The sequence below is a fragment of the Lactuca saligna genome, chromosome 5 (assembly GCF_052625555.1).
Source record: "Lactuca saligna cultivar CGN05327 chromosome 5, ASM5262555v1, whole genome shotgun sequence".
In the NCBI taxonomy this organism is placed as follows: domain Eukaryota; kingdom Viridiplantae; phylum Streptophyta; class Magnoliopsida; order Asterales; family Asteraceae; genus Lactuca; species Lactuca saligna.
This window is the reverse complement of record NC_136421.1, coordinates 182590631-182602437: the sequence shown is the minus strand read 5'-3', so window position 1 is coordinate 182602437 and position 11807 is coordinate 182590631. Positions and strand designations below refer to the sequence as shown.

General features: G+C 30.8%; 1 protein-coding gene across 1 annotated transcript; it reads left to right on the top strand.

Annotated features, from left to right (window-relative positions):
* The first annotated feature begins 4847 nt into the window (after positions 1–4847).
* On the top strand, positions 4848–7871 carry LOC145046016 (glucose and ribitol dehydrogenase-like). The gene is made up of 5 exons (XM_078994296.1): positions 4848–4976; positions 5458–5595; positions 5792–6168; positions 7317–7672; positions 7798–7871. The coding sequence occupies exons 1-5, from the start codon at positions 4848–4850 to the stop codon at positions 7869–7871; spliced, it is 1074 nt and encodes a 357-aa protein (XP_078850422.1).
* The last annotated feature ends 3936 nt before the right edge of the window (positions 7872–11807 follow it).

Genomic DNA, 11807 nt, shown 5'->3' with positions numbered 1-11807 from the left:
CCTTGGCTCCATGATGTCCTATACTACTTGATCCTGTGTAACGACCTTCATCTTTATGACCATGGCTATATAATTGCTCCTGGAAAATATAAGGTAATGCATCTATGGACCTTCCATGACAAGTTGTGCAGTGTTGTTGGTGAAACCTGGTTAGCTGATAACAAGTGTAAATAAAGCAACCTTGATGCTTAAGGAAAATGGATGAATAAAGGAAATATAACTTGGAATAGATGAAATAGAACCTGGAATAAGGGAAGAAGAAACATGGGTAAAAAGAACACATGAGCATAAAGATAAAGATAAGAGATTACTTGGTGTCAAAGTCATTTTAATAATAAGCAAAAGAAGGTACTGAATTGAATTGAAAAACAAATGGTCTATATCTATATATACTAAAACAATTAGCATCCTAATTGAATTCTAAAATATGCACCGAATAAACTTAAAAAAATTTGGAAAAAGAAACTTTCCTATTTTCCCCATTATGTTGAATTACTCAACATAGGTGTGGCTGTAAATTAAGCCAAACTACATGATTTATATAACTTGCTCTTTATTAACTTTCATTAACTCTTAATATAATAATATCAATAAATGAATAAATAACTGATGCATCTATTAAGTGCTGTTTGTGTTGGTGCATCTATGCTAATTAACCACATCATCTCTATCTCTATAACTCTTATAAAAAAGGTTATTCAAATCAATGTGGTTCAAGATAAATATTTTATTTTGAACCATATGCATTTGAAACTTTCCAACCTTTTCGTATTTAATTAGTAATTAATTGATTTTTTTTTTGTCTATATAAGAACTTATTTAGAGTTAATGAAAATTGAAAATAATGTGCTAATAGGTAAATGTATTTGGGTTCTTTTTCTCTCTTTCAATTTATATATTTATAAAAAGTTTCTTGATTTGATTGGTTACTTACACCTACTTTTATTATTTTTGTAGTTTTAGCTATCTACACTGCATAAAAAATAGATACCAATGTGCATATAGGTAAATCTATCTAAATTATTTTCTCACTTTCAATTTATATATTTATAACTTTTTTATTCCTTTGTTTTTTCACACTTTCATCTATTCTCTTTTGTTTTAGTTATCTAAAATAAATGTGGTAATAGATAAGATTATCTATGTTCTTTTATTTCTTTCAATTTATATACGTGGATATAAAGAGAAACACATATTACATGCTAAATTTTTGTCAAAATTTGGCTTTTTAACATCAAAACCCACAAGTTTTTTTCTTTCCTAAAACCTACAAACTCTTTACTCCTTAAAACTATGTATAAAAGATAATTAAGTTTTGGACGAATTTGTTTTTGTTTTTGTTTTTTTATCATTTCTATAAAATTCTTTTTTATTTTGTTAAACATTTATTCATTATACATAAATGTATTTCTACCTAAAAAATCAATTGTTTTTTATATATCAAAACATTCTAGATTTTAATATTCTAAAAAGAAGTGAAACGAAGCATCAAAAGATTTTCCACAAAAATCAACAAAATCACAACAACTAGATTCATAATTTTGTAACAACCAACGGACTATTATATCCCTATTTAATATGTAACAATTCAATGTAAGATAATTAAAAATATCTATTAGTTTTAGTTTTTATATTTAAGTTCAAATCTTTTAACTAAATATTTAAGTAGTAAGGAATATAAATATAATATTAAATCTAAAACCCCTTAAATACCAATAAAAATCAAAAGCTACAAACAATTGCTATCCAAATAAAACAAAATATAATGATTAAATTTGAGGAATTAAATCAAATACTCCAAACACAAACATTCATAAAAAATATTGATAAATCAAAGAAACAAGTACAAATCTATATATCTTTATAATCTTTATTTTTATACTTATGTGATTTAAGATAAACTTATATCTTGAACTTTATTTATTAGAAACTATCATGATTTTTCAACTTATCTATTAAATAGTATAACCCAAAAAGGTTTGTAACTAATAATACTTAGATAGTAAATTGAAAATTATGTGAAATATAGTGTTGGGTTAGTCTTATTGTCATTTAACTTATTTATACTTCAATATATAATAATTGAGATCATTCAAATAATATATTCAAGTTAAATAATTATATTATTGTCATTTAACTTATTTATACTTCAATATATAATAATTGAGATCATTCAAATAATATATTCTAGTTAAATAATTATATTTTTACCACAAGAAGTTGATATTTTTATTCATTAACTTCAACATGTTAATGTAAAATATTTGAATTATTTGGTACTCTTTTTGCTTTTTTTTTTCTTTAAAGACATTGCAATATATTATTTATCATAAACTTACTTTTATATAAGGTTTTTGTGAAATTAAATGGGGAATATGACTAATTAAGGTAATTAATTTTTCGGTTTGTTCACATGTAGATAATTATCTTTTTTTTTTGTACACATCTAGGTAACAAATTTTTTGAAACTGTTCACATATGACCATTATGACCTGCTGTAACAGGTTACATCCGACTACAGTAGTTCATAATGGTTACATGTGAACACTTTCAACAAGTTCGTTACCTAGATGTGTACAAAAGAAAAATATATACCCAAATATGAACAAAACCAAAAGTAAGAGTAAATTACATGAATGGTCCCTGTGGTTTGGGGGAATTTATGCGTTTGGTCCCTAACTTTTTTTTTTTTTTTTTTTTTTTTAATTCGGATGGTCCCTACTGTTTTGTTTTGTTGCGTTTGATCCATGTCTTACCTAAAAAGACTAGTGTGTCCTTATTAATTAAATTTTTTTAATTAAATTTTTTTATTTATGTATTTTTTTTATATGTTTAAAAAAACTAATAGACCTCACATATCTGTATCTCCTCACCATTCCATCTTTCATCATCTTCAACTTCTATTTCTTTTTCATCTTTAATGACAACGAAGTCTTCACCATCTATTCTTTTTCGGTCCTTCAACTCTAGCGAACCAACACCACAACCCAATAAAGTGAAGAGACAGTGGGTTATGGTGTTTGTTCGCCAGAGTTGAAGGACCAAAAAAAATGATGGTGAAGACTTCCATGTCATTAAAGATTGAAAAAAATAGAGGTTGAAGAGGATGGGAGATGGGATGGTGACCGGTGGGACCCAAATTAAATTTCTCAAATGTGGTTTCAGGTTTACGGTGAGGAGATACAGATATGTGGGGTCTATTAATTTTTTTAAACATATTAAAAAAACATAAAAAAAATAAATTAATAAGGGAATAATAGTCTTTTTAGGTAAGACAGGGACTAAGCGCGCAACAAAAATAAACAGTAGGGACCATCCGAGTTAAAAAAAATAAGTTAGGGACCAAATGCACAAATTCCCCCAAACCATAGAGACCATTCATGTAATTTACTTTTACTTTTGGTTTTGTTTATATTTAGATAACTATTTTTTTTGTACACATGTAGGTAACGAACTTGATGAAATTGTTCACATATAACCATTATGACCTGCTGTAGCTGAATGTAACATACTACAGCAGATCATAATGGTCATATGTGAACAGTTCAAAAAAATTTGTTACCTGGATGTGTACAAAAAAAAGATAGTTACCTATATGTGAACAACCCGAAAAGTTAATTACCTTAACAAAATCCTATTCCCTATTAAATGTTTAATTTATTATATTTCTCAAAGTATCATGTTAATTAGTAATATGTAATCATTTAGACTACTAATGAAAAAAAAAAAATATAACGAAACATATAATTATTTTTACTTTGTATTATCTTTGAATAAAAATTATTTATATATCTTTTATTATTTTGGCATTTTTTTCATTAGGTTGAAGATAAACATTAAAAAACAAACTTCAACCATTATAATTTATTTTTTATAAATATATTGAATGTCTTCATTAATTTAATTATAATACTAAAATTTTAATTTCCAACCTAGTTCTTAATTATTTTAATTTAAATATGGTGATAAATGTCAAACAAACTATTAAAATGTCTTGAGACTATTTTTTTAAACAAATAGTTCTTTTTTTTTTTTTATTATTTATAAAATATAGTTTTTTTTTTTTTTTTTTTTTTTTTAAATCACAAAATTAAAACTTGAAGAAAACATTAAATCAAAGTTTAACGTTAACTAAAAACTATATAAAACTGAAAATTATCGTCACAATAAAAATAACCGTTTGAAAAATGCATCATTATCAAAATTAAAAATGAATTAAGTAATAGTTTTTTTTTAAATCATTGACGTGTAACCCAACGTGTATAGATTATTTTGTTAATATAAATACTTTAAATTTCAATTTTCGCCTTCGTATAATAGATATCTCTTTTATCACATGGTCTAATTGATATCTAATTTGTATATACTTTTCTTTTAGTATAAAAATAATTATCATAGTTAATAGCGATTAACTAGTTATTTAAAAAAAGATATTTATTAATATTAACTTTTTAACTCCTGCGCAACGCGCATACATTCGTTTAGGAAATATATAAAAAGAAGATTAATAATAAGTTGAAAAGACATGAAAAGATAACCGGGCTAGGTTGCAGCAAAGAGATTTACAAACACAAGCGATATAAATGAGTGCAAATAGAAATCTTTCCTACCAATAGACTTTCCATATAATTCATTTTTGTTTGGTATTCACACTTATTTCAATTTGGTAGGTAGTGATATGATACAATAAGCAATATTGAAAACTAGACCAAACATTTATATTGATCGGTGAAATCTTCGACATTGAGATGATTGATGTTTTCCGTCTATATATGTAATACTATATATTTGTTTAGGAGGTGTTTCATTCATTCATCAATCGTAACTAATATTCTCCTTAGTGCATGATGGCTTGTTTAGTGGGATCAGTATCCGGCGGGCCGATTCCAATAACCAAGAACCCATGTCTATGGTCACAATGCTTGTTGAGTTCACGTGCTTCAACGAGCATTAGGAATAACAATATTGCAGCAGTGGTACGAAGTATTTGTGGATATGGTTCCTCTTCTATTAACACTTTTAAGGTCATATTCTTTCTCTTTTATTCAAGATGTTTATATTAATTCGGATAATTAATTAATGAATTAAATTTCACCGTAGTAAGATGCCATCATGTCAACAAGTTTCCATTCGATGAATTTGAAGTTCAATGCCACTGAATTATTCAATAAGAAAAAACAAAGTTTTTTTTTTTAAATATTTTAAAAATATGTTCAATTACTTTGTAGATTTTAATGCTTTGTAAGATTTAATTGGTAACAATCAATTAGACTTTATAGAGTTTACATATATGGATCCAATTAGTGCTGGGTATGATGCTTGAATCTAAAGAATGTCATGTTTGGTTTGTAGTTAATTTCTAATTTTTTATAGGCTACCTTAATAATAGTAGCCATAATTGACAAACTCTCACACGCATTCAATTCCCCTAACCTGAGTTTGGTGACTATTTTATAGGCGAAGGCCATGATTAGGGAAGAACCTGAACGACGATTCCCACCCCAGAACCAACATGGTCAACCCGGAAAAGAGTACCTCATGGATCCTCGGCCAATATTCAACAATCCTGATTACAAGCCCACTAACAAACTCAAAGTACACTTCGCTCATTAAATTTTTATTCTTTTTGTCATTTCATCACCCTTCTGATAGAGTGCTGCTAAAGTAGAAGAAATTTGATCCCTTCCTTTATGAAATTTCTGAGTTTGTAGTTATTATACCACATTCTCATTTGATTTCTCTGAAAAATCCATCAAATAATTTTTTTGTTATAATTAATTTTTTGGTGCAGGGAAAGGTTGCTTTGGTGACAGGAGGCGATTCGGGTATTGGGAGGTCTGTTTGCTACTTCTTTGCTAAGGAGGGTGCAACTGTAGCATTCACTTATGTTAAAGGTGTCGAAGACATAGATGCAAAGTACACCTTAGAGATTATAAACGATGCAAAAATAAGTGATGCAGGTGATCCAATTGCAATACCTACTGATGTCAGGTATGATAAGCATTGTAAGAAAGTTGTGGATGAGGTCGTTGCTAAATATGGACGCATTGATGTCCTGGTGAACAATGCAGCCGTGCAGTATAATGCCTATACATTAGACGATATCACTGAAGAGAGGCTTGAAAGGATATATAGGACTAATATATTCTCCCATTTCTTCATGACAAGGTTTGTTATCTCCTCTTAATGTGCAAGTAATTATTTTGTTCTTTACAAAGTTAATGTTTTCTTGAGAAATTCTATTACATCGTCCTTATAAGGTGAATTCTAAGAGTCTAAAAAGTAAAAGCCTAATGAGTAGCTATTGATTTTTAAACTAAAATTTGTTAAATTAGATCATGAATGGATAGAATTCGATGTGACCATGTGAGAATTGCTTTTCATTGATTGTACGAAGTTACATAAGGACTTTGAAGAAAATGAGATTTTTGTATACAATTAACCGAGAATACATTGCAACTCACACATTAACAATTGATAAATTTATTCTTATCTTTATATATCTTCTGAATCAGTTGTACTGTTTTGTGTTTATAGATTTAATATTTTATCTAAAATATTAGTTCTGGGTAATACTTTGTTAGACATTTGGTGACAAATCGACAATTCTACCTGTAGTTATTGACTTTAGTAATTGATGATCGAGTCTGTTGTGTATATGAGCATGGTATGTGCATTTTCTTTTTAAACAAATTTGGGTAGTTAGAGTTGAAATTAAGAAATAAATTGGAATGATTTAGTAGATTATTAGTACAACGTCCAACCAGGTAGGTGATTGTTGGGCGCTGGCAATTATAGTCAAATTCAATTCAAATTAGCGTGGAAACCTTCTCCCATATAGGTAATAGAAGAAAAATCAAGTGAATAATTTGTAGTGACTTTTACTGATTTATACATATTGTATGTCGATAGATAAGCGTTCTTCCATGTCATATAATGTTTCCACTCCTTATATGACATCTCTTTTATGTGAAGCTTCCAATATATTCAAAAAAAATAATGACATGTAATACACCGAAACCTTGACTTTTTGTTTAAGAGGCACATTTCCAATACGCATATACTGTTGGGGCAGGGACCCTTTGGTACCTGTTAATTTGTCAAATAACTTGATTGTTTTGCACCAACAATTTAACACGTCATGTTAGTTCCATTTCAATTTCGCTATGTACACCAAAGACGAGTAGTTTGGAAAAATCTAGATTTGCGGTGAAACTTAAATGAAAATATCTATTATGATGATTTGAGTATACTCAATCGAGGATGTCTATTTTTCACTTCTGGTTTTGATGGGTTGTGATGACTTGGATGTATAGGCATGCTGTGAAGCACATGAAACCAGGAAGCAGCATCATAAACACCACTTCAGTGTTAGGATTCTCAGGCAGCCCAAAGTTCATTGATTACGCTTCAACAAAGGGTGCTATTGTGAACTTCACCAAGAGTCTAGCAATATTCCTTATTGACAAGAAGATTCGTGTTAATGGTGTGGCCCCCGGCCCTATCTGGACACCACTTGAAGCTGCAGCACTTGATGACGAAGATATAGCAAGTTTGGGGTCTCAGGCGCCAATGAATAGGGCAGGTCAACCTTTCGAAGTTGGTTTAACATATGTGTTCCTCGCATCCAACGATGCATCCTACTATACTGGCACATTTCTTCATCCTGATGGTATAATTTATAGACAAAGACACATGCAATTAAACACATACATACACACATACCACTGATGATAACTACCTATTTTCTTCATTGGAAGTGTGGGTAGATCATGATGTTGTAATATTTTCTTGCAGGTGGATTACTTGACAATAATGCTATTCCTAGAGTCAACAACAACCAGAATACAGAAAACCCACAACAAAAATAGGATGATGGGAGGTTCAGATGTACCATGGAGTGAAGCTTACTATAATCTGCGCATAATTACCTTTCGTGGACTTAAAATAAATATAGGTTTTGATTTAAACTAGTAAATATGCCTGTGCTTCGCAACACGGGTGAAGCTTTTGATATAGCGTCCTACTTTCATTTCTTCCTATCACAAAATCATACTTTGAAAAGTACTTTTAAAATAAGAAAATAAGTGAAAGTACAATATTGTAATCTATAAACATTTTACACTAAAACATGAAGTAGCAAGTAAGATGCTATAATCACTAAAATTTAAGTTACTGTACTAAACTATGTTTGGAATGAAATATATGTTATTTACACGAAAATATGAAAGTAGAAAGTAGGATGCTACAATGTAGTAATATGAAAGTACATTGCTATTAAAATCGATCTATAGCAGGATAGTTGTCAGTCTAGAAGCAAAATCAGTGACACTTTCCCCACTTTCTTATTTCGTAAATGGATCTTTTTCATCAAGATCCCATATTTCTATACACTGTTTATATAAAAAATAAAGATTTTCATTATTATATTAAAACTCATGAAAACAAAAACATGTGTAACAATTGATTTTTAACTTACTTTCCGAGACAACTCTAGATTACAGAAACAAAAATGATTTGTCCCTGCGAGGACACTTGTTTGTCTGTAGTCATCATTTTTACCACAAAAAAAATACAAAAATTTCAATATAAGATAATAAATCATTTCAATAGTTTATATTACAAGGTATGTAAATTATAAAAGATATTTTAACCACTTGGGTTGTGGTGACTTGGTAAGGCATGTGGAAGATATGGTGGATAACCTATTGAATCATGTTCAAATCCTAGCACCACTCAGCCCTTGTGGCCATGGAGGTTCATCTGCAATGACTCCAGGGCATGAGGCAAAGCTTTATGTTTGCAGTGGGGGATTAGTCGGTGCACGAAAGCTGGCCCGGAAACCTTCGTTAGGGAAGTTCCCTTTCCAAAAAAGATATTTTAACATTTACTTTGCTTTTATTGTGTCGTATTAGACAATAATACACATTAAACAATATATCAATGCAATTATGATTATCAGGTTTAACTTGGTATTAGAGCCCTCTGCAAACAACTCTCCTGATGCCGCTACTTCTCCTGTTGAAAATCAGAACATTGCCATCGCACAAAGACTGGTTTTTATCCTCTTGTTTTGTAACATCTCAAAAATCACAACAAATTTAAACTTTTCAAAACAACCCATTTACTAAAAAGAAGTGTTTACATAACTATTGTTCCCAAAAACATTATTCAAAATCGGAGTCTCCCAAGATCTACAACATAAAACCAAGGATGTGTACGGTCACGCCTTCGCCTTGCCACGTTCTTCAGAAATACTTGAAACAAAACTAAAATTGTAAGCCAACGCTTAGTGATTTCCCCTAAAGTACCACCACATAAACATAACAAACAACAATGTAATGTTCCAAAATAAGACCTGATTTTTTTTTTTCATTTTTAAGTTTCTAAAACAGTAAACCATATCGTTGTCATAAAACCAAGGTAATTAAATTTTATCAATACATCGTAATAATCAGAGTAAATCATAAAATGCGGAATCGAGTGGTGTGTGCTTTTCAATCATCCCGGGCTCTTCCATTTGAAAAAAGAAGTACTTGAAACATAAACTGAAAACCATAAGCGCAAAGCTTAGCAAGTTCCCCAAAATACCACATACCAACATACAACTGGGCCTAGCCCTGGGGTATATTCCAACCCAATAAGAAAATATGGGCCCTGCCTTAGGGCCTCTCCCTGGGATATATTTCAACCCGATCATACGATAGTGGGTCCTACCCTAGGTATGTTTCAACCTAATCATACGATAGTGGGCCCTGCCCTAGGGTATATTTCAACCCGACATGCCATAATAGGCCCCATATTGGGGTATATTTCAACCCGATCATGTCATACTACGCCTCGCAAAGCATACATATAAACATATCAACACATAATACATGCAATAATCACGATGATACATAGCATACAAAAGGGTCATCGGGCCCCGCCCGGTAAGCATACGAATACATAAGCCATGAAAGAGTCACGTAAACATCTAGCATCCTATTATAACAAAATCATGGGACAACGTTGTCACACCCCCGAACCAGACGGCCGAAACGTCCGAGGGCTCGCGTGACTCAAATTGAATATCATCACAATGAATATACATGAAACATAACATACACTTCACCATGCATTAATACATTACAAGTGACATTGTTCACATCATGTATATTGTTCAAATATTACATATCCATAGCATAAATTGTTTGAAAGTTTTCAAAGCATAACACCCTAACATACTTGGTATTACTCTTCAGCTTATTGGTTACCTGAGAATACAAGTTATTTTGAAAACGTCAACATATGGAATGTTGGTGAGTTCAAAAGCAGGGTTGATAGGAAAATGTTTTGTGTAGTTTGTAAAAAAAACCCAGAAAATCCGATATTTATGTAACGACAAATGTTTATACAAAAGTGTGAAGATCTATAGGTTTATGTGTGAATGATTTCAAAGCGCGTGTAAATGAGAAGTTTTGTCCTATAGTTATTGAAAAGTACAAGTGAATGGTGTTGATTTCCTCGAAAACCCGATGTTTTCAGATAATATAATATAACTGTTTCAAATTGTAACCATCACAACGAATGATTATGATTTTCCTTGATTACTCGGATAGTATTGGATTTATTATGTGAGTCGTTATAACCATACATGATAATGACTAGTTCATTTGTCTTGGCATTCTAGCGAACGCCAGAATTGATCTTAAGATTTTGTCACCCTAGACTGACCGAGTCTAACTATAGCGAACAACTGAGGTGTGGGGGAGTCACCCCTGTATAGATCTATACACAAACTCCCGCTCTCCCTCCAGGAGACTTTGATTATAACTACAGACTATGACCGACACTCAATGGTGTTGCCCGTTATTACTCACTTAATCCAAATGAATTTGATTACTCTTAATTAAAGACCTGATTTTTGTTTACTTGAATACAAGGTAAGTCTAACAGACGAGGAGAAGAGGACCACGGTGTCCTACTAATCGCGTATGTTATCTAAGGCTGTCGAGTATACGAAGGGCGCGTTGGCCTATTTCACATATGATTTGTTTGGGCCTTACTAGCAATTCTAATGGGCTATTGAGGCCCAATAGCATGTGAAAGCCGTTGAGGGTCCCTTAAGCATGTAATTGGGTCACAGGAGGCCCAATAAACATTTATTATTATTGTTAGGCCCAAAAGTCATGTTAATGGATCACGAAGGCCCAATAAGCATGATTAGAATCTTTCAAGCCCAACAATTTGAATATTTACTTGTTTTATGTATAGTATAATTGTCGGAAGTTTAATTGAACAATTGCTAAATCGCAAGGGCACGAAACTTATTGATTGTTTATAACGATATTTGAAAATATATCTATATTCTTCATTCTATTTTCATAGGTTATAACTTGGTATTTTGACCCAAATATCTTAGTAATAAAATAATTGACTCAAAAATATTGGTTTGACCTATTCAGTCATTCTTTAATAAAAATGTCATTCTTAGCCCCTTTTAAAAAATGACATTTTAGACCCTTAAACTATTTTCTTGACATCTTTGGCCCATAGACTTATTTAAATAATGTTTTTAGCCCAAAATTTTCTCTTTGGCAGTTTTAGCCCCCTTTTTTTTGGAAAGGATTTTCACTTAAAGTCCACACTTTTCGCAAATTTTATAATCTTGACCCAAAATCCAAAAACTTTGTATTTTTGATCCTTTTTGGCAAAAAAGGGTCATTTTAACCCCTGAAATAGATTTATTTACCCTTTTACCCACTTTTTTTTTGAGAAATTTACCATTTCACTCCCTTAAAACACATTTTTTTCAATTTTTGGGG

Bases quoted from the DNA above. Each gene is read 5' to 3' on its own strand.
- LOC145046016 (XM_078994296.1), top strand. From the start codon at position 4,848: ATGGCTTGTTTAGTGGGATCAGTATCCGGCGGGCCGATTCCAATAACC. The intron at 5,596-5,791 runs GTACACTTCGCT...TTTTTGGTGCAG, and splicing joins AGCCCACTAACAAACTCAAA to GGAAAGGTTGCTTTGGTGAC. The intron at 7,673-7,797 runs GTATAATTTATA...ATTTTCTTGCAG, and splicing joins CACATTTCTTCATCCTGATG to GTGGATTACTTGACAATAAT.